Source organism: Curcuma longa, chromosome 16 (assembly GCF_044706935.1).
Source record: "Curcuma longa cultivar G26 ecotype Majalengka, Jawa Barat chromosome 16, ITB_CL_G26_1.1, whole genome shotgun sequence".
Classification (NCBI taxonomy): Eukaryota; Viridiplantae; Streptophyta; class Magnoliopsida; order Zingiberales; family Zingiberaceae; genus Curcuma; species Curcuma longa.
The window spans coordinates 12,171,157-12,194,424 of record NC_133876.1 but is presented as its reverse complement, the minus strand read 5'-3'; the positions used below and the strand labels follow the sequence as shown (position 1 = coordinate 12,194,424).

Genomic DNA, 23,268 nt, shown 5'->3' with positions numbered 1-23,268 from the left:
GCCGATGCGATCATCGCGGACCGAAGCGTCGCGATTGATTGCGATTTCACCGGCCGGCGGGGGAACCCACCGGAATATCACCGTTGGCTTCTGGCACGAAGAATGCGATAGACGTGGAGGAAGATTACGGGCCATTGGCCGTGGCCGTCATCGACTGAACCATAGGCACAACAAAACAATCCAGAGAGGGATCGCCTAAATGACGAATATAATTAATTATTCTTGATTAATTAAATTTAAGCTCAATTTACTCTTAATAGCCAGCCCGCCGCGCAGAACGCAAATCCGACCGTCCATATCTTCACTCACGAATCTCCAAGCCACTGATCATCCTCCGCACGACTCTCAAAGCACACGGTTCAACTCCGCGAATCGGCAGCCGATTGGTTCGACCGTTTTTCCAACTCCACGAACCCGGCTCGTGACGTGTCATGCTCGGCCGCCGTTGCTCAAAGCTCGTGAGGAACCGGGTTTAAAACCGAAACCGAACTCGTTTCGGATCTCAGCGTCTTCTCTCACGACCGACGAGGATCTCCTCCGATGGAAGCCGGCGGCGGGGCTACTCTGTCGGAGATCTACCAGAGCGCGCAGCGGTTGCTCCTCCGCGCGACCGGTGGGCTGGAGCGCCTGGAGCGGGAGCGGCTTGATTCCTCATCCTCCGCCACCTCTTTCTCTTATGCCTCCTCGTCGTCGATGCCGTCGATCGAGGATCCGGAGGATCTTGCGTCGGCGATCAAGAGGGATATCACCCAGATCCGCTCCCTCTGCGCCGAGATGGATCGCCTCTGGCGCTCGATTCCTGCCAGAGGCCAGCGCGATCTCTGGAGGAGGTATGAGATCTGATTGACAAGCAAATTTTTTCTTCCCTTTGATTCCGAATTAGCATCTCTTTCCGGATTTTTATGTGGAATGTTTGGGATTCAATTTTCCAGTTGTACCTGTTAGGAGAAATTATAAGGCTGGATCTTAGGGTAAGTTGCTTACACTGATAGACGATTGGCTATTGAACTCTTTATAGTTTATTTAGATCGAGCGATTGAATATCCTCCCATAGGAGAGAAGCTACTAATTGAAACTTCTGTTAAAATGTTTGGTCTTGTATGAATAAATTAGTTTTCCCAATTGACAACCACCTGATTTTGCATATAAATTTAAATGAAGTGGATGTATCTGAAGTGCTTGTGATTGGTAAATGCACCTTAAATTTCTGGAGTACTTGATAAGGGAAAAAGCAAGACAAACCATGCTTTATATGCCATAATCGCTGGAAGTTAAAAAGAAGATTTATCATTTCAGAGAAATCACAATGGTAGCCATCATGGTTAGTGGTAGCAGGCTATATTCATATCCTAACTGGCACAATCTTAATTTGGAATGACCAACATAGGACTGTCCTCACATGTGAGATGGATGAACACTTGTGAACTAAAACTATAAACAAAACTCAAACTTCAAAGAATAGGGTAATAATTTGGTGAACTCGAAAGCTAGCATGATTGCAGCCTCTGCACTTATAGCTTTAGACTTGGCGATGGTAGCGAATGATTTTGTATAATTCAATTTGTAGTGTGTGGTTGACTGAAGTTGCTTTAAATCTAAGCCAAATCAACTAAGGTTCCTAGGTCTTGGGTTTGAAGCCTGCCACCTTCATCCAAATGTGAATGCTTGTAGACTCTCATAGCTATCTTTTCTAAAAAGTCAATTAAGGTGCAAAGAATTTGATAATCAACAAAAAGGATTAGGAAACAAAAATCCTTTCATAGTTGCTGGTATTTAAAAAGGGACACATTGTTCTACCCTTCTATCAAGAATACATCAACTGCTATTACAATGTTGTATGGCAACAAAACTAATTAAATTAATGATAATGTTTAACTTGTCCCACAAATTTTCTCCTAGAACAATGAAAGAAATTTAATTTTAAAGCAGCTACAGTAGCTACTCTATTAGGACATGATGAGAAGATGAGCTCTGTAAGATAATATAACCAATTTGTAGGATCAATGGTGGTGTGCAAGTAATTTTCACAAACAACAAAACTTAATGAATTAATGAACATGTCAAACAAGGTGAATACTGTTGCCGATCACTAAAAAGTTTTAGTCTAGTGCTAGTCATTAATTTGTAAAGAAAAGATGTCTCAGTCTTAGGTTTCACTATTTATTATGGTTTAGATGGATTCAAGCACTTTTCATAACATCTCTTTCAACTAGCCATGTATCAAATGATTGATGATGTACAAGTTCAGTAGTGAGGTTCATAAACTAATTACTGTATCTGGCTTGTAGGTGCATGAACCAATGCATTAATGTAGTTTGCTTATGTGTCTAGCTTATAGGTGAAACAAACTGTAGCTTTTTTTTTTCTTCCTTTTTAGCCATTTCTTTATTAGTTAGAAATGTCTGATGTCTTCCTTATTTTGTGCTTGTGAAGAAAAGTAGAACAGGTAACAGAAAAAGTGGATTCACTGAAAGAAAGTCTTGACAAGCACCTGTTCCGTCAACAAAAACGCATGCTGGAAGCCAAGGAACGGGCAGATTTGCTGGCAAGAGCTGTAAGCGCCAGTAAATTCTTTAGATTCAACATCAAGTTCCTTCCATCATTTTGTGCACCTTTTGTACCAAAGTATACAAAACAAGATGCATGTTAAGCACAATATATAGTTTGCCCAAATATATATTTTTCTCATAGGTATTTGCTTATGTTGGATAACTTAGAGTGCTTATTGCAGAATGGGGACTCTGCGCATGTTCTGAGAATATTTGATGAGGAAGCACAAGCAATGGAATCTGCTCGAAACTCATCAATAATGCTGGAAGAAGCTTTTGCCACCGGAGTTGCTGTACTGTCCAAGTATGCTGAGCAGAGGGATCGTTTGAAGGTGACCCAATTCTTTCCAAACATTTTTGTATATGGAAACTATGATAATCAGGCCTCTGCATTTGATTCATAGAAATAATTATTCAAAAAAATATATTTATGAATCATACACTATTATCTTACTCATCCAATTGGATTATCATGAATCATGTGGGATAAGCTTGCTTAATAATAGAATTAAAAAAAAAAGACTATTCGAAAAGCTAGTTAATGATGACCTTCCATGGATTCACCTATATAAGCCACGGCTAAGGTTGCAAAAATAAGTGCTTGAATACCACTTGTAAATAATCCAATGTCTTGTTTCTTCAAGTCTCTAGAATTACTATTCTATTTCTAGGAATAGCTATTCTATTATAGGATTCGAACACTACTACCGGTTCGAAAAAAAAACTCGATTTATTATGGTTAACAAAGTGGTTTCTATATGCTCATATATTTAACAGATACTTTCTGACCTAAATGAAATTTGATCACTTTTTGTTTGTGTATGAAACTTGCCCCTTGCTGATGTTGGTAATTTGTGCAGAGAGCACAAAAGAAAGCCCTGGACATCCTTAACACCGTAGGGCTATCCAATACCGTGCTGAAGCTGATCGAGAGACGGCACCGCGTCGACAAACGGATTGCTTACACCGGCATGGTATTGACCATCGTCGTGGTTCTTGCATTCATGTGGTGGATTCACTGACCTATAATGTTCTTCAAAATGTGTCCTGAGCCTCTGTCATCCATGCTCCACACTAAATTGGCAACTGTAACTGCTTGCCATATGAACTGTGCATTTCGATTTCAGTCCAACTATACGAGTAAATGACAATTAGTTTCCTCATGGATGCAGTTACTTGCGTAGATCAACGAAAACGATTACAGTGCGTGTGTTTGATACTGTTTAGTTATCCTTGAAATTATTGTAATATTTTATGAAGAATATGTCATATAGAGTAAGACTGGAATCTCATACCGGTGAGAGTTTGGTGCATCAAATTGTTTTTATGTAATATATTAATAAGACTAAGTAGATTAATTAAACCAAAAATAAATATCAGATAAAATTATAGTTAAATTTATTGATGAGTGGTCTGTGAATACACCTGTAGTCTTGTTATTATCATTTTTAACCTTTATATTTTATTAGTATTACCAAAGTACTCCTCCTCATTTTAATTGCGCACTTTCATAAATATCTCTCATTAACGTTTAACAGTAAAGTGCTTTTGCTTCTAGAATATAACTGAGTTAGTTACGACGGAGTAAAGTTGTAAAAGAGGATAAGAGTTTGAATCTCGATGAAGTCGAGTAATATCTTCTTTTTAATTTACTTTCTCACAAATGATCATGACATCGTTGTGGCCAATTGTAACTTCTCTCATCCACGACCTACCATGTGAAGCTGTTGGAGTGGCGGATTGAATGACACCCACCGTGTGAGGCTGTTGGAGTGAGATTCCATCTATGTAGAACCGTAAAGAGCTTTCACACATAAACCCTACACCAAAGTACTTTCATCATTTTCCTCTTGTTATCCTTTTCTATTGCTTCGAGTACTAGCTCCCTTTCTTTAGTAATCATCTCTCATGGGACCCTACATAAACCCTTTGACCTGAATTCCTTTCATCATGGCTAACCTGAATCCCTAAGAATAATTGGAACAATTTCTATTGGTGCCGAGTACTAGCTCCCTTTCACTTTCCCGAATCATCTCCCATGGGACTCTCAAACTTCGAATGCTGTAACCATAACTCTGTTCCGCCAGCCATTTCTTATTATACCACCAAAGTAATTCCTTCTAAAGGTTACTTATTCAGAGTGAAACAAAGAGCAGTAATCAAACTAGGTTCTTCTCAACTCTTGTCGCCAGTATCTTCCTTTTTTTTTTTTTGCTTATATACCATTATTACTACTCTCGTTCAGTATTTGCACATCTTTTGAGATATAATCTTGATCATTGAGATATATGCTACCCTGACTGTGATACTAGTTGTTTATATGTTGCAGAAGTATGTCTAGGTAGAAATAATCAGCTAGCTACCTTTAGCAGAAATGTATTAAACATAAAATAACATAAATTGGATATGTTGAGGCTCTAGCAGAAAAGAATCAAGTTACATCATTGGTAATGTGAGCCAAGTTATATGATAGAGCCAGATCTAGATTAGTTGACACTTTCATTTGACAGGTAACTGTTGTTTCTCATTGACAGATTAGCTTATTTTCACTATACCTTGTAGTTCAGTTGGTTCAGCAACGTTGATTATATCATTCAGCTCAGTTGTAGACAGTTGTTTTCTTAGTCATCTATGAATTACCAGCTTGCTTGGATTTCATCTTGATCCCTGTACAACCTTGTGTACTGACTACTGTTTTTGGCATTGTTTTTTAATGTCAGATGTGAAGCATGTAGCAAGAATAGATGTTTATTTAATCAAGGTGGCTGTATTTTGTCTGTTCATCTAATGTTTTCCTGTCTGAAAATCGGTGCATTTCTGTTTTCTGGTGGAATTCTCGACACTATATTTGTTATGTCTTAGCTCTGTCTTCACTAGAGGAGGATTTGATCACTGCATATCTGATTAGACTTGCAATCCTCTGTTATCTTGCTTGACTCAATCTCTCTAGCTTGTCTGTAAACTTTAATGTAATCAGATGTTTGTATTTGTCTATGGAGCCAAACTACCTTCTCAATTTTCCAAAGAGCTCTGGGTAAATGCATATTGAATACAGTGTTTCTGACTGATACAGTGGCCTTTTGGAACACAATGGTATGAGCAAACTTATGTATGCACCATATCACCGTCTCATTTAAAAACAAAATATGGTTCTTTTCGACTTCCAAATGGTTGGTTCCTGCGATCGTATCTGTGTTTACTTCTTGTTGCTAATCTACCTACCATTTACCTTGGCTGCCTGTGGTCATGATATCTTGTTGTTATCTTCCAAGCCTGATGGTTGTGAATTTGATACTAGGCACACTCATTGTGAAATTACATTGCGGGCAACAGCTAAGACTTCGAGCTATTGCTAGAAAAGGGATCAGCAAGGATCATGCCAAATGGTCACCTGCTGCAACTGTTACATATAAATGAGGAATTGATGGAAACATTGACGCTTGAAGAGAAACGAGCCTGGGTTGAGAGCAGCCCTACAAAAGTTTTTGGCATTGATCCAAATACTCAACAGGTTTGTCCTATTGTTAGTTTCCCAGATTTTGTGTTTGTTCCTTCAAGGAATTTTTCATATAGTTGCCATTTTCATTGCTCTTTATAATCGTCAAAACAGGAGCTTTTATCTACACTTGAATTTGTAAAAGTATATTAGCCTTCTTTGGAGTTCTAACCTGAACATAAATGTATGTATGCCCTTAGTTATCCCCACCAACTTGGGTTTCATTACAAAGATTGTGTTTATCAAACCGTTCATTTTGGTTTCGTTGATTAAATTCTATGGTTAAGTGCTTTCTACAAAGCTGGTATCAGAGTTTCCTGGTTTTGCTATGAAACCATGAAGACTATGGTGAAAATTTTCAGTTTTGTTACCTGTGGCTTTATACATTGTAGTGTTAAAATAAAAAACTTGTGCTGTAGTATCTTTAGCGATAAAATTAAACTCAAAATCTTTCCTCTTGTTCGAATTCATTACACCGGTAACAGTTCAGCTTCGGTGAGAGGGTTTTATGAGCTTGGCATTTGGAGTAACAAATAAGTAGTGACAGTCCTAGAATGTAAGGCTTAAGATGGATGCATAAAACTTTCAAATGCCTTTTTTGTGGAGTTAACAACGAAAGATGATTAAGTAAAGGTGATTATTATCGGCTAAGTTGCAGCAATACATTTGTGGTTTACCATTGTAAAGAGAAAGCAATTCCTTAATCTACTTTTATGAACAAGCAAAGAAGGTCGGGCAGATTGGATAGACCGATTAGGTGTGGCAGGCCGGGCGAGTTGACCAATCCGGTTGGGCATGCCAGACCAGCTGAATGAGTTAGACACAATGGACAAATTGAGTCAAATAAAATGATTGGGTTTGTCGGGCCAATAGGTCAGTCAGGCAGGTTGGGCTTAGTAGGTGGATGAATCAGACAAAATATTTCATGTAGGAGTATTTTATCTTTGTAAAAATTATTTATTGTCTATTTCTAGTAGATTTGAAATACTTATTCCTTGTCTATGTTCTTCTGTGTAATCCAAATTAAGGAAGAATTGTTTCTGCTCTATTTTGTCTATTCCATTCCATCTGCCAATCACATCCTAAATGAATCAGCCTGTTTATAAATTTGGAGTTTTTCAAAAAGTTGAAACTAATAGCATTTGATAAGTTATTTACAGTTCAGAACATATTTATCGTTTGCTCGAACAATATCGCTACTGAAGACTTGGCACTAATAGTTCTAGACTTACTGATATATAACTTTTCTTGTCGATATCAGGTGGTAGTTATCGACCCAGAGGCTATGGGGAAACCAGGCCTCATTGAGATTTTTGTTGAAGAAGACAGTTTCATATTCACCGTTGAATCAACCGACGCCATCAAGGCATCGCAGATGCTCGTCAATGTGATCGAAGTTCAAGACGAGGCATCCGACATGAACGAACTAACTTCACACCTGGGAATTCAGTCGATGTAGATGTGAAAGAGTTGTTAATCTTTCTGGTAGTTGTGAAAGAGTTAATGCTTTTTGGCACTAGAATTCTTCAGACTTTCTGTCATCTGATGTATATGTTATATCCAAGTGTGTAGGTAACCATAAATGGTTGAGACTAACACGGCTTGAGGAATATGATGAGGATTCAAAGTGTGTAATAGAGTTTGATTTATATAAAAGGGTAGTTTAGTGTATGAAATTTTTATTGCGGGTTTCGAGAAAGGATATGCAACTTTATATTACTCTGGAAGAGATTATTTTCGAGATTCTGATCTCTAGATCATAGAGTAGTGTAGTAACTTTATATATGGACAAAAATTAAAATAATATGAAATAAATTTGTAATAGATGGAATTTTTTTTATTAATTTAGTTAAAATTATTTCTGAATTAACCGAATCGAATCATTTTTTTAACTAATTAAATCAATTAAATTTTCAATTAAAAATTGAACAAATTGAATCAATAAAATATCAGTTGATTTGATTTTCAATCGAATTAATTGAAACAATTGATTTTTAAATATTATAAAAAATTTATTAACTAATTAGGGATTTATAAATTTAAAATTATTTCTTATTTTAATTAATTCCATTTATTCAGTTTAACCAAGAAATTTTAAAATGGAAACTGAACTGAATTAATAAAATTAATCAATTTTTTTTAAAAAATAATTAAAATTTTGAAACAATCGAATTGAATTTTTAAATTTGATCGATTTGATTGATTTATTTGATTTAATCAAATTTTTATTTACCCCTGTTTGCAACATCCATAATTGTAGTTGCTATAATTCCGATCAAATTTGAGCAATTTAATCTATTATAATTTCAATTATGTCTATAGGTACTATAAGTTTTATAGTAATTATGATTATCGTTGTTATAATAATTTTAATTAAATTGGATTAAAAAGAAAAGATTAAGTCAATTTATATTAACACGATTATAACTATGTATAGTGAATAGTAAATAATACAGTTATTTAATCTCAAATATATACATTCAAATAACCTTTTTAAATACTATATATATATTTTAATAATAAATAAATAAAATTTTAAAATTTTTTATGTTGATAAAGAAATTCTTATATAAACATTATATATCCATAAGTAATAATACGATTATTTATTATCACCTCCTCTTCTTGGACCGTGAGGGTTTCGCTTCGACCGTGAGGGTTTAAGCGCCTTCGATAACCGCCGGTGGAGGAGGAGGAGGAGAGGAGAGGGAGAGATGGACGGCGGCGGCGAGGACGGCATCGATCCCGCCGGCGGAGCCGCGATGGACCTAGACATGGCCCTCGATCTCGACCTCTCCGGCGGCGCCGCCAAGCGCCCCCCGCGATCCGCCCGCTTCCAGCCCAAGATGAAGGGCAAGGTCAAGGACGAGCCCCCGATCCGGATTAAGCCCGAACCCGACACCAAACCTTCCTCTCATCCCGCTTCTGGGCCAGACCCCGTCAAGGAGGAGCCTGGAGTTGACCCCTTGTCGTCCCGCCCGGACGCAGAGGCCGAAGCGAGCGGTGCGATGGATGTTGATGGAGGTTTCGAGGAGGAAGTGGAAGAGGATGATATAGTGGTTCGCGAGATCGACGTCCTTTGTTCTCCATCTCCTCTCGATGAGGATACCTATGTAAGTCTTTTCTTCTCTACTATGTTAAATTTGGAAGTCATTCTGGCTGGGTGCTGTGTACATTGCCTGGAACCTAGAGATGGATTATGATTCCTTGACAAAAATGAGATTTCAGGAAGTTAGATTCAGTTTTAGTATTTGTAAGCTAGGAATGGAATTCTGTTACTTCTTGTTATGAATTGTGAATAGGAAATTAAACTTGTCTCCTTAACTAGTAATGAAAAAGGATGGGCGTACAAATCTACACTTCTGGATGGAGTTTGGAATTCCAAGTTTTGTGAAGTTGGAATTTTCCTCTAAATTATCATTGGAAATATGATTTTGGAATACTTTGCCTATTTGAATACTTTACCCAACATAAATAGAAACACAATTTATTTTGAGATTTCAATGAGGACATAAATAAGCATGTGTCTTATAAGATATCCTTGACTAGGTAGTGTCAGTGACAAGGGAAAAAAAAATACAATCTTGATAGCATTATCAACTGAACATAGTTTCATATGGATTTGCTTGTCTTAAATGAATAGTACTTTCAATCATATTTAATGTGTGACTCCAGTTACAAACTTCTATTTTTTTTCAGCTATATATTTTGCAGTATGTACTTAGACCTTCTTGGAGACCATATGAACTGAATGAAAGATGTGATAAGGTATGTTCAATAGATTCAGTATCAAGTGCGTTTTCCTTTTTTTTTAATTGTTCAAACTGTTATACATGTCTATTCAGATCCTTATATATATTGCTTTTGCATTATTACAACCTTGCTTTGGCTATTTTTTTGTCCTTTTCAGGTCCGTGTGAAGCCAACAAAATCAAAGATTGAGATAGACATGAGTCTGGATATTGATAGTGAGAACTATGATCAAGAAGCTGCTGATGTCCTAAGGTTAGAGAAGCAGGTACAGAACTATGTGACCTTGTATTTCCACTCTTTCTTATTGATGGATACTCACAGGAGTCCTTTATGCTGCTGAGAGCATAAATTCATGACAAACTTTAGACTTGTGGTCTCTAGTTTGATGGCTATTGTACTTTAGATTCATTAAATGTCCCTTTGATTGATGATTTCTCTTAGCCTTTCTATGACATATTGTTGCATGAAGATGAAGGTATTTAGTCGATAGTGTTATCTTTGTTTGAAGATTTAAATACTTATTGCCATCCGGCATGTTTGAACATCTCGATCCACTGCTTTATTGAAATCATCATAGTATTGACATGTTGTAACTTCGTTGAAGATGGTGAGGGTAAAGTAGAGATAAGATTCTCCATTGTCCTTAGCCAAAATTTGATGTTAGAATTTATTGAGAATATTGTAAAGCATCGTAGCTGAACAAAATAGTTAAGAATGACGATAGGTACCTAACTAATTGGGTACCCTACTTAAGCTGGTCAGGTTCTGATACTAAATAAGTTGGATAATTGCCAGTATTTTAAGATATTTGGACAGGTTAGGTGCCTGTCAATATATGAATACATGTTCCACCTCCTTAGGTGGATTATTTTCCCCCATAACTCCTTCCCAAATAAGTCCTTTGGTTATGTTCATGATAATTCGATGGTATTATTAGTAGTTGCATGATATGTTGCCGATATATTTGTTATTGATGATAATCAACAAAGACATTTAGTACTTGTTTAATTAGTATGGTAAAAATCATGTGTACCCCATCCATTGCCATCCCCATATATCTAAACGTATAATTGGACATGCATAATTATTATATGCTTTATATATATTTGGACAAAAGGCTAAATAACCAAGATCATCAATGAGCCCTGGACAAACTTTTTAACAAACCAATCCATTAATTATTCACTAGCATTCTTCATTCTTCATGAACATTGATGAGTTAAATTCACAAGTGTTGAAGCTTGCTTTTCTATCTTATCTAGCTTTAAAATATGTTCAAGCTTCATTATTTTCCATTTCTAATATTTAAAATATAAATGAACTCTTATTAAGTTGAGTATTGAACTGGTTAGGGAACGATTTGTGCATTTACAACCCTTGTTTGGTTGACCAGGTTATGGATTGCCTTTATTTATCACTGACCAATCAATTTATTCTCCTAGTATAATTAGGTGCTCTTTGTTTTTTTTTCACATATGCTTATATTTTTTTCTTCTATACAACTTTTTGTCCTACCTGGTTTTGTTTCACCGCTAGGTCCATCGGTATGAAACTTAGTGGCACTTGAAATGATTGCCAGATAGCTACTTTTATAATTACTTTAGTGAGTGATATGTAGGTTTCTTGTATCGCAAAGTTTTCTTCACCCTGACACTTGATTCAACTTTTTCCAGACATTGTCTTCTTCAAAGACACCTTTAGTAGCTAGTTATGCTGTCGGGATGCTGAATGGAAACCAGGTAACTTTTTTTGCTTCTATTTCAACATAGTTCACATTTTTTCTTTCAGAAAATCTAAATTGATTTCTGCAAATTACCAGATTTTCTATTCATCATAACAAACTTAAAATTTCTTGTAAGTTCTGTTTTAGTCAACATGGATGTGCTTTTGTTGGCGTGAGCATTATATATAGATGCCCTTGGAAATTATATCAGATGCCCTTGCAAATTACATATCACTAGCAGATGGGTTTGATTGGGCTAGTACTGGATATTGCTTAAAGAATATATAGAGATATTGATGGGAATTTAACTTGATTTTGTAAACTTTGTTTGGGCTTGTATGATTAGCCTCATCTCTCTCTATTACACTGTGTATCACCTCTTGCTATCTTCTTTTGCTTCCTGACGGTTGGGTCATCTTTTCCTCACATTTTACTGTAAACAGAATGATGTTATATGTGCCATAAAAGGCAAAATTTTACTCATTTGTCACCCAATCAATTTTTTTGATAGAATCTCCTTGTCTAATTGACATTAAATAGATTCTGACATATTTGACTACTTTACATGGGTATTAATCTTGGAACAATCTTTTCACGTAGAAATACCTGCTTTCACTTATAAGCTCATAGCCTGGTCATTATTTAGTGCTAAAAATATAACTTCGTCAAACAAGAACTTTAATAAAGAGCAAAAGGAAACAATCTCTCTTTTAGAGTTATAGCTTCAATTTATTTTCCTGGTAAAAATTGTAAGAAAATGACTTAGGCTTTGTTTGCTTGAAGGGGTACAGGATACAAGAGAAAGAAAAGAGGTAGAGATAGGAAATTAAAGGAAGAGAAGTATATTATTTCTCTAGGTGTGTTTGTGTGTGTGTGTGTGTGTGTGTGAATCTTCTTCCAGAGGCAGAGATTGTTGATGCAATAGGAAGGCTCATAGTTGAGGGCAAAGTCCAAGAATGAGGGGAGACAGGTGTCTTCATTGATAACGCTCACTCAAGCTAGCAGGATCAATTTTGAGGGGGCAAGAATTTTCTTCTAGCTTCTTTCCATACCCAGCTTTCTTCAAACGAAATGCTCATTTTTCTCTTTCCTTGTTTTCTTTTCCTTTCTTTCAAGCAAACAAAACTTTAATCATGGGTTTCATTGTCTTAGTGGATGGATATTGGATGGATATTGTTGCTTACCTCTCTCAAATTTGTTTCTTATTTTGGTTGCTTCTAAGACTTTATATTTTTAATTGATGATGTATATGTTGTATGCTGTTTGACTTGTTTACATCAATGGCCTACATTTGTCAAGAGAAACTTAATTTTCTTAATTTCATTGCTTGCAGTTGCACTTAAATCCTGTACATGCAGTTGTCCAACTTCGCCCATCAATAGGATACTTAGATCCTGAGATGAAACAAAATGCGCAGAGTGCCGAATCAAGTGCAAAATCTGACATCAATGCTGCAGGTTTACCAGGGTCATCCATCAAGCAGGTGAATTTCATTTCCTAACTCCCCCTGCTCAAAAAAATAACACTTAAATTGAAAAAGGTCTTTGATATTACCCGGTCCCTTGTTAAAGATATTTTGTGGCATTTTCACCTGAAGGCTTCTTTGGTCTTTCACCTGAAGCCCTGCACGATGTTTTACCAAAGCTTCTTTGGCATCGCTCGAGCCCAACGACATGTTAGGAGGTGTCGCCCGGGCCTAGCGATGCATTCGTACTCCAGAGGCGTCGCTTGAGTCATCGTGCAGGCCATGGGTGCCAGCGATCGTGAGTCGAATTAAGGTTTTTAACTGTTTAACTTAGGTTAATAATTTTAATCTACTCCTAACTATGGTTAGGATAATTTAAATTTGGGATAATGTAAATAAGTTTAATTAAAGTCTAATAAAACTATCCTATTAATTTAATATATATATATATATATATATATAATTATTTTATTTTTAAATATTTAAATTATTTTTAGTTAATATATTTTATATTTAAAAATATCAAAATTATATCAGGTACAACATGATACAGTACCGAAACTGTATCGTTCTAATCCGGGACTTGAAACCTTAGTACGGTTGGAGATTTTAAATTATGGTTCTGTATCTTGATTAGTTATTGCATGTTCTTTAGTTTTGAAAATTTTGGACATCATTTGCTGCCTAATCTGTGTTAGTTGGAAACATTTTTTACTTGTGTCAATTTGTTTTGATGCATACTGTAAAAACTAGGGAAAATTAAATATTATATACTCAATAAAGATGGGATAACCTTTACTATATTAGGACTTAAGGCGTAACCTTAAATATAAAATTCTAATAACCTTATTTATACTAATATCTAGCACTTCCCTCGAGCTGGAGCATATATAGTATTTGTGTGTAGCTTTTATTATATCTATCTATATCTTTTAATATATACTATCTATGTCCAGTGAACTGGAGAAATTCCCATAAACAGACTATAGATTAGATACTACTATGAGGACATGAAAAATATTGATATTCTCACGGAAGCAAAACAAAACTTATATAGTTAATGAAGCATGCGATTCATAATCCGTTTGACCTTGGGCTAGAGATAGTTGATAGAGTACACATGTATTAGGATCGGAAGCAGGGGCTGTTAGTAGTTCTATTTGTGTCCAGGCGAGCATGATCATTGATCTGCTATCCTCATAACGATTTTGGTGGTAGGGTTTTGAATAGAGGCCTGCTCCCCTATTATTTGGTTCTGGCCTTATATCGTAGCGGGTTCAATGTTAGGATTCTCTGCATTTGGGTTTCACATTATGTCGCAGTGGCTTTGACTGGTTTTCCATTCCTTGATTCAAGCGTTATGTTGTAGTGATTTCAGTGGTAGATTTCTCTGCTTGGTTTCAACATTATGCCATGGTATGATCGAGGTGAATCTTGGATCTAGCAGCAGATGAGGTCTGTGCACGTGTGATGCATTACATACAATACGGTGGAGTTAGCTAGGTTGAGCATGGGCTAGCAGATTCCATGTCTCCCTGGTGACAATGAATAGATCTGTAGCTAGCCAGTTGGGCCCTTGTAGATGCCATACATCTAGAGCAGCCAAGTGTGAATCTTCTACATCAGTTTCATGAGGCGCCATACATCTAGATGAAGTTGGCATAGACATTGACAACGCACAGTTGATTCTAGTTGCGTGAGGCCTCACAAAAGTGACAATCTTATGTGCATAAGGTCAAGCTGTAGTAGAGTGAGGTTTTGCATTAGAGCTGTAAATTCCTATTTTCCAGCTGTGGTAATGACAGTGATGAAGGATTCGACGCAGGCATGACAATGATGATAGAGGTGAGATGATCAAAAGATGAGGGATGACCTCTCCCCTAAAGAGAATCTGTTTGGAAAATTCTACCACTAAATGGGTGGTTCTCAAACCTTGAAGAAATTAGGAAAAGCAGAATATTATATTACATATAATCATGGTTGAACCACATGGTTCTATATATAGGATCTTAGGCAACTCTAAACCTAATGTAAAATTAAACCTGTTACACCAATAACCTTATTAATACTAATATCTCTAACATATACATACTCTCTTTAGTAAATTAGTAAATATCCTAATAGAAGCCAATCTAATTTAGGTGGAATGACTTTCTCTTTGTCAGGGCTGCTTCTATGGTTTTCTAGTAGTATCTTACATCATAGTTATATTCAGTCTAGAATGTGTATTTGTGCTTCAGCCTTCATTGAAGTTTTACCATTTAAATACTGTAATTACTGAAAACTTCAAATTTCCTTTTCCTGAACAGGAAAAGTTGGGCCAGGCAGGTTCAAATGTAGGTGGAGAAAATGATGAGGTTTGAAGCTCCATGCACCTCATTATTGATTTGATTGCCTTTCTACTTTTGATTCTTCTCTCTTTAATTTTTGGTTTGCTCAATCAAATTGACTTTGATTTCGAACTTAGCTATGATAAATCAAGGATGACTGCAAACAAAGTTCTCAATCTTTTGTATGAAGGAACAACTCACATAGCTTGTGATTTATCATTGAAGTAACTAAATTTTCTGCTTTGGTCAATCTCAAGTTCTCAATTATTCTTCTTTATTAGAGAAGCATGCTATGTGCTATTCAAAGAAAGGATTGGAAAGGAGATCTAACAAGGACAAACAATTTGAAGAAAAGTATAAAGTAACCAGTCAAAAGCAATGTGTTATTTTGTAATGTTATCATTACTTTTCCACACAACATTACGGAGCAATTCCATAACATTCAATAGGATCATTACATATACTTTTTCTAAAAGATCACCTCTTTTTCTCTCTAGGTGCAAGTATCTGTTTTTCAGACACACAAACTGCATTTTGTTTCCCTGCTAGACTAGGGCCTCTAAACGGTATAACCAGCAGTTCTCCAAGTTAAACAATGCTTCCTACTAGATCTTCATTGGGGTTTTCATTGAATTGTTTTAAGAAATAGATGCTCTAATAGCTTTACCTCCTGACCTGTACTAGATGGTGGTTCATATTGTGAAAATTTTCTGTTGAATTGCTAAAATATATTTTTTACAATGTTAAATCTCTTTCATTGTTCTATCTGCAGCCATGGATGTCTCTAGAATATCATCCAATTGATAGCCACTTTACAGATAGATACCATCAGAAAATGATTGCAGAAGATCATCATCAAATTCCATTTTTGATTAAACCGTGAGACCTCAAACTAGAGAACTACTAAACATAACTCTTTTGATTTTATTTCCCTGCTATTAGTTCTCAAAGGTTGCACCTTTTCATATATGTGATATAGATTCCTGACATTTATCATATTGAATTGATGCTTTAGATCTGATTATATCGACTCATTGCACCCTGGAACATCAACAGACAATAAGAGAAAAAAAGTTTTTTCTCTAAGGTAAGGGCTTCCAGCTGCAGTTTCATCTTATGATCTTCTGATTGTGTCCTGCAGGTCTTACTTCATTGTACCCTGCATGTCTTACTTTTTCTTTGAACCATATTTCATTTTGCATGTGTATATCAGTTCCAATCATTCTGTTAAACATATTGTTTTATTAAAGGACTGCAAGGGTATAATTGATTTTATTTCATAGTTATTAATTTAAATTCACACTGAGTTTTTGATGATTTGACTGCAATAATTATTTCAAAACCCATGCACCTGGAACCCTTATTATCACAGATCAAACAAAGATTTGTCATGTATCTTTGATTTCTGAGAAAATATTCTTTGCTTAGGTTCTCTTCTAGCTCTCTTTTCTAAAACACAAATCTATTATGAACATCTTATCCAACTGCTGCATTTGTTAAAACCAAACCTATTGGTAAGCTCTGGGATGCTCATTAACTTCATATTTGCATCTTGAGCAAACAACTTACTCCAAGACAATGAAATTTATTTGTTCAATAAAGTGCTAGTAACTCTCCTTCACCAATTATATTCTAGGAGCTTTCTTCTACTATGAGCTGGTTTTTGCTGTTTTCCCCCTTTTTTGTTTAAAAAAATGAAGCTCACCAGGTGTATTCAACCTGATCTTTGGATGTATGCTTAGATTTTTGTTTTTTTATTTAGTTATTTTTTGTGATTTTGCTGCAAGTTCTTGCTGACTTAAGAATTCTTTTTTTTATATTCCATATCAATAACATGAGCTAGATTCTGATTAATTCTCTGCATTGCTTGAAAATCACCAAAACCTCATTTTATCTTGCCTTGTTTTTTTTTAAAAATTTCTGGTCAGCTATAGTCAGTTGAACTGAATGCTTGTTGAAAACATGATTCTTATTTTTTATATTGCAACTGTAATAAATCTGGCTTTTCATGTGTCTGTAGGCACTTGCTCTCACTCCCCTTGGAAGAGCGGTTGAAGAAATGGTTTTGTGAGGTTTAATCTCTTTTTGTGCTTAATTTTTTTTATCTGATCTGCATTTCTAAGTTTAAAGCAAACACACTTTTATACCTTTAGGATTTGATTTGTATAAACAACCTGCCTCCTGTCCTATTCTTATTTGTGTATTTTATTTTTTCAAAGAAGTTGAAGAATTGTTACTGTGATATTATTCCTTAGTTGTTTAAGAAAACACTCACTGGCATACTAATCTTTTAGTTTGTATGAAGGTTTAAATTGTTTATATAATTTAGTTAATTTCCTGAAACTTAATTTTGGAATTGTTGGATGAAAAGTGTGCATTCTCATTTCATGATTTTATTTTAAATCATTTTCCCATAAGCATGGAATTACAGAATCTGCCTGAGTCCCACAAAAATAGTAATTATTTGAAAACTGTCAAAAATTTATTCTTACCCACCTTGATGTGTCATTCGACTTTATACTTATACATTATTTCTGTGTCATGTTTGTTGGTATTGACAAAAACTTTTTGAATACTTTTTTTTCTTGTTTGTTTGTTGGAATTGAATTTAAAAATCATTTTTGGACCACTTTATTGGCGCTACCATTATCCTATATTCTGGCCAACGATCTGATTCTGTGTTTATGTACTATTAGTCGCTGCGCTTCCTACTTACGTTAATTGTCATTTAGTTGCTGCAGGAAGGAATACCAGGTTGACAAGGTGGCAAGAGAGAAAACTAGAATAGATCTAAATCATTAACGCCACGAGTGAAACTCAACTTTGGCTTGTTGAATTGGGGATGGGAATGTTGGTGAAATGGCAGCTGGAATGAGTGACAGTAAAGTGGTGTACAGTTATTGAGGCAAACTGGTAGTGGCTGAGGAAGAAGAGGGTAATGTGTGACAGGAGGGTCAAGGGCGACTGGAAAAAGAAAGAACTGAGATGGCTGGTAGAGAAGAGGAACAGGAACTGGAAGAAGATAAGAAGCTGAAGAGTGAGAAAGATAAGACTGAGAAGAAGAGGCAAGCTGGGAGAATCTAGGAGCAGAGAAGGCATGCTCATATGAGAAGTGAAATAGAAGAGAGGAAGAGGAATGTGATAGGACCAGAAGAGGAAGCAGAGCAATGGAAATGAGAGTATGAGAAGAAGAGGAAGAAAATAGAGGTGAAAGGGGTGAAGACTCTTTACCATATCAGGAGTTAAGAGACTTGGGACATGAGAGAAGTGAGGAGAGAGGAAATTGGAAGAAAAGGGGAGAAATCAGGATGCTTTGTTCTTACTGTTAAACCTCCTCTTTAAGGGCAGTCCGGTGCACGAAGTTCCTGTCAATGCGAGGTCTCGGAGAAGGATCTATTGTACATAGCCTAACCCTGCATTACAAGAGACTGTTTCCACCATTCGTACCCGTGACCACTAGGTTACACGACAGCAACTTTATTGCTGCCAAGGCTTCCCTTCTTAAACCTCCTATTTCAGTTCAATAAATTCTTTGTATAGGTATCTGAAAAGAAACCACCATAAATAAACACACCAAATAACTAAGACCTAATACCTTACCTGTTGTATCAATTATCACTAAATACCTATCACCATTGTATATTATTTGATCATCAGATTCCTGTCTCTACTTAACTGTCATTGCTACTCTCATTGCCTGAATGCCTGGTATATATTTCATTATTTGTCTTAATGGGATTCACTTGTTCATAAGACCATGAGGCTTTTTCCACTGCATTTATGAAGAGTCAATTACACTTATAGAGGTCTATTTCATTTCATGATACAGTAGTTAGGTCATAATAGAGAAGAGCACCATAGTTCATTGGTTTTATTGATTATGTGATAATACCTTCTGTTGATTTATCATACTCTACCTCTACGTGCAGGTTTGCCATGTGAATAATTTTAATGCACTCTTGGATCTTGCTCCAGATAGTTCGAAAGAAGATGTTCTGAATGTGCTGCCACATTATGCAGATTTGGTACAGGGATTGTGGGTTACAAAGAGCTCATTGTTGCATGAAGGCGAAGCTGCTCTTTATAGAGATTATCTTCTTTATTTATTCAGTATGAATCCCATAATTCTAACAGACAGATTGAGGATGATAAAATACACTGGTCTGAAATCTATACTTGTTCCATTGGCTGTTGAAAGGCGCGTACTCAAGCACTGGAAATTCATAAAGTCTACTGACTTTGTATTTATTAGAAACAATCCAAAAATTGTGGATGAGCAGGAAAAGGCTTGGTTGGCTTGCTGGAATAACATTAAAAAGTCTTTAGGCGAAAAGATGCATGTCCCTGCTCCAACTGGTAAAAGAGTTAAAATAGCCGATGATGTACATGAAAGCAAAGATAAGGCATCGAACACAGCAGTGTCATCACTGTCAAGTGAAACACAGGAGTATCTTCCAAAGATTCTCTTGAAAATTTTCCAGGATAAAAAAATTCGTAGGTAATGCATATAAGACTTATTTACTTAGGATGTTTCCTTGCAGGTATTCCAGTTTCAGTAGCTTGTTAGTTGCAAAATCTTTTTCAGCATTCATAGTCAAGCATGGATGTGTGTTTGACTGCTTTGCATTACATGTATATTGTAGTTGTATGATTCAGTAATTGATTTGAATTTTTTTGCCTGCAGTATAAACTCAGTTGTCAATGGATTGAGAGGCTTGGCAATCAGCAACTCTTCTCGTCCAAGAGATGACCCTAAAATTAGAGCGATTATTAATGCTGCTACCAATGCTGCATCTGCCCCTATATCTGAGCTCCAGTCTATTGTGTCTCAAATCGCTGTGGATGTACATGGCGTATATGTTCTGAAATCTACAGGAAGTTCAGATCTCCATCGATTGAGGTTATACCATTTTGCGAGCTTTGTTATGTTATCTTTGTTTAAATGCTGAATCATGCCTAATATTAGACACATTTGTGGCAGAGATGTTGTCATTGATCTTTTCAGGGGCAAAGAACCTAATGCGAAGCTCAATAAGCAGGAGATTCGCATAGCTGCTAAAACACGTCACCAGAAGGATATTAATGATTCTGACTATAATCAGGTTAGTGCAATAGTTTCAACATTTTTTTCCTTTTCTTTTCTTTGTTATTTTTTGAAAAGAGGTGTGATAGATATTAAATATTCAAATGTGGATTACTTCTCATTTAGTACAATAGCTGAAATTCTTTTACTATTAATCAGTCTAAAGGCAGCAACACGCACACGTGCGCACACACATGCGCGCGCAAGTCTAGCCCTACCTTTTGGTTTGAATAGGTTCAGTTGTCCACTCTTTTGAATGTCAGCCTAAAATGTAAAATTGTGAAGCTGCTTCTATACTGTATCTTCGCTCAATTCCTTGTCAGCTTATTTTCCTGTTTTTGGCATCTTCTACTTTATGTAACAGGACATAGATAATATTTACACCCAAAGTCTACAAGAGTGGATATTTCAGTTAATATGTGAGCTTATATGCTAAAGAATTGTTTGTCAGAATGAACAGTGTTGGCCACATGAATATTTTATTTCAATTTGCCTCTATGCAAGACACTTATAAATCATTGAATCCACCTATGTATCTGTACGCTGAGAAAACATAATTTGAGATTTAATTAAAATATTTAATATATGATATGATGTTTCTTATGATAAATGTAATTGAAAGGCATTGTTTTCCAATCCAATATTCCTAAAATGATTGCAGTGTCCTTTCCAATTCTAAGTGTTTGTCCAATACTAATTCAAGTCTCCATTATGTTCTCATGGCATTCGGTTAGACCAATTTCAGGGTTATTACATGTCAGTATCACTTCCCTACATATGATCACGGTTCTAAATTGGTGGCCAACCTTGATTTATCTTATCTTTAGGTCTGATTTTTCCTTGATTGATCTGTTACATGATTATTCATGCATGTTACTTTGGTGACAGTTTCAAGTTAACCTTAAATAGATGGAAAAATAAGAGGAAATATGTTAAAATGATACGAACATTTTCCAAAAGTACTAATAATTTCAAGTTGAATCAAATTAAGAGTGAGGGTTATAGGGAAACTGAAGAAACTATTAAATTTTGAGCATTTGGATATTGCTACCAGTTTAAACTTCATATATAAGTTAACTGGTGAGATAAGATCCATGTAGCAGATCCTCAACTAATATATACTCATCATTTGTTCTTGTTTTTAACTTGTTATAATATGACTTCAAGAACCTAAAGCTTTAATATCTTTCTTTAAGTTGGAACATCATCCAATTTGGAGTTCTACTAGTGACCTCTGAAGGAACCAAGAAGAAATTGGTGGCCTCAACTTAACCAGAGGATGCAATTGCAAACAAAACAGAATGATAGTTTGAAATCATGCAAGCTGCTAAACTTTTGTCAACATTAAGGCTTTTTTGATTTTCATGTAGAATTAGTTGGTTAGGTTTCAGGATATGCTTCTATTTTGTTTTTGTTTTCCTCTTCATCTAGATGAAGGTGCCCAAAAAATTGACAAACTGGGTTCTTGGATGCTTAACTTAAACTAACAACATAACTGCATCTAGAATGAATGATCATAAAATAGTGAAGTTAGTCATCGTCTCTCTTTTCCTTCGATGTGGGTTTTGTAGAATTTATATCATATGCCGCCTCACATATTATTTACCATTTTTTCTCAACACTCCAACTTCTGATGTTCAATTATTTGCAGGTAATACGTGAGTTGTGCGATTCTAGCAAAGGATCGTGGGTACTGAAAAGTGGAGACTAGTAATCGAAGACTGATGGTTACTCGGATGTGGATAAATTTGCAAACTGACACCTTTTTTTGTGAGTCTCAAATGCTAACTTTATATCATTAGAGAAAATGCGCTATGTTGAACTTGTTTTTCACTTTTTGAATATCCAACACAACTCTATCTGCCATTTAAAAGCTTGTTCTAACTGATATCCTTTCGTATTATGTAGCCTAATAATATCGTATTTTGTCCATGAAATAATCAAACGCGCAACAGCTAACCATGTTATATCGCTTGCTTGTTTCATTAGCATACTTTTAGGTCTTAGCATCTTGCTACCCTTGGCAGGTGATATGCCTGTACCAAGATCCTTGATGGAAAATGCTACCAGTAAGATGGTTTTGCCTAGTCACTCAAACCTTGTTTCGCGTGCCATAGGCGCTACGGAACTTGAAATATGTCCTTTGTAACTTATTGCACATTCCATGCCAATTTCAGTGTGTCACTGTATCAACATGTTAATGTCTTCATGAAAGCCTGCATGTTTGAACATTTATTTCTCTTAGCATGGCTAATTGTATCTATTGATATGTTCTTTCAGGCAACATTGTGCTTGTTTTTTATCGGCCAAGAGGACTACTACTACCGTTATGAGTTTGAACAATCGAGGTTCAATATTTTCTCTCGGTTCTGGGTTCTCCTATTGTTTAGTGATTGGAAGCTCCATGAACTCGGGTAAAAGTTGACCATTCCATTTCTTTGGAATTCTGTGATGTACAAAGTTAGTTGATGCTTCCCAATTTTAAAGAAACTATTTAGTGAAGAATTGTAATTTTATATTATCTAGTATGATGGGAACTTAGTGCATTGGCCTATTGTATGTTTAATTTTGATAGACTAGCCTTTGATGTTCTGGTTCCTCTCTTTTGAAATTGGATTATATGTACATTTTTTAGTTTATTGGCATTACGTACATGACCTTTTTTTTTCCCAAAAAAACTGTATGGTATAGTCCATCAAATTTTAGTTGACTGTGTTAGATTTAAGAAGCAAAAAAATTCTATCAACTCATTGGTGTACGTTTTTTTTCCAAATTAATTATTCAAACTCTTGTGAACTTTTGAAATTTTAAAACCTGCATCTTGTTTGTTTTTTTGTTTTTAAACAAATTCATAATAAAAACTAATAAT

The 23,268-nt window shown here is 35.7% G+C and overlaps 3 protein-coding genes across 3 annotated transcripts; all 3 read left to right on the top strand.

Annotated features, from left to right (window-relative positions):
* The first annotated feature begins 507 nt into the window (after window positions 1–507).
* Window positions 508–3,813, top strand: LOC141847836 (membrin-11-like). Its single transcript, XM_074735923.1, has 4 exons — window positions 508–830; window positions 2,434–2,554; window positions 2,732–2,881; window positions 3,410–3,813. Exons 1-4 carry the CDS (start codon window positions 541–543, stop codon window positions 3,569–3,571), a joined length of 723 nt encoding a protein of 240 aa, XP_074592024.1. The 5' UTR covers window positions 508–540; the 3' UTR covers window positions 3,572–3,813.
* Window positions 3,814–5,925: 2,112 nt separating this feature from the next.
* Window positions 5,926–7,504, top strand: LOC141847083 (DNA-directed RNA polymerases IV and V subunit 3B-like). Its single transcript, XM_074735066.1, has 2 exons — window positions 5,926–6,060; window positions 7,307–7,504. Exons 1-2 carry the CDS (start codon window positions 5,926–5,928, stop codon window positions 7,502–7,504), a joined length of 333 nt encoding a protein of 110 aa, XP_074591167.1.
* A 1,191-nt stretch (window positions 7,505–8,695) lies between these two features.
* Window positions 8,696–23,018, top strand: LOC141847717 (uncharacterized). The gene is made up of 14 exons (XM_074735785.1): window positions 8,696–9,158; window positions 9,745–9,813; window positions 9,956–10,063; window positions 11,472–11,537; window positions 12,855–13,004; window positions 15,296–15,343; window positions 16,089–16,195; window positions 16,332–16,403; window positions 17,337–17,388; window positions 19,246–19,814; window positions 20,001–20,216; window positions 20,298–20,418; window positions 22,051–22,169; window positions 22,680–23,018. Exons 1-13 carry the CDS (start codon window positions 8,760–8,762, stop codon window positions 22,108–22,110), a joined length of 2,037 nt encoding a protein of 678 aa, XP_074591886.1. The 5' UTR covers window positions 8,696–8,759; the 3' UTR covers window positions 22,111–22,169; window positions 22,680–23,018.
* The last annotated feature ends 250 nt before the right edge of the window (window positions 23,019–23,268 follow it).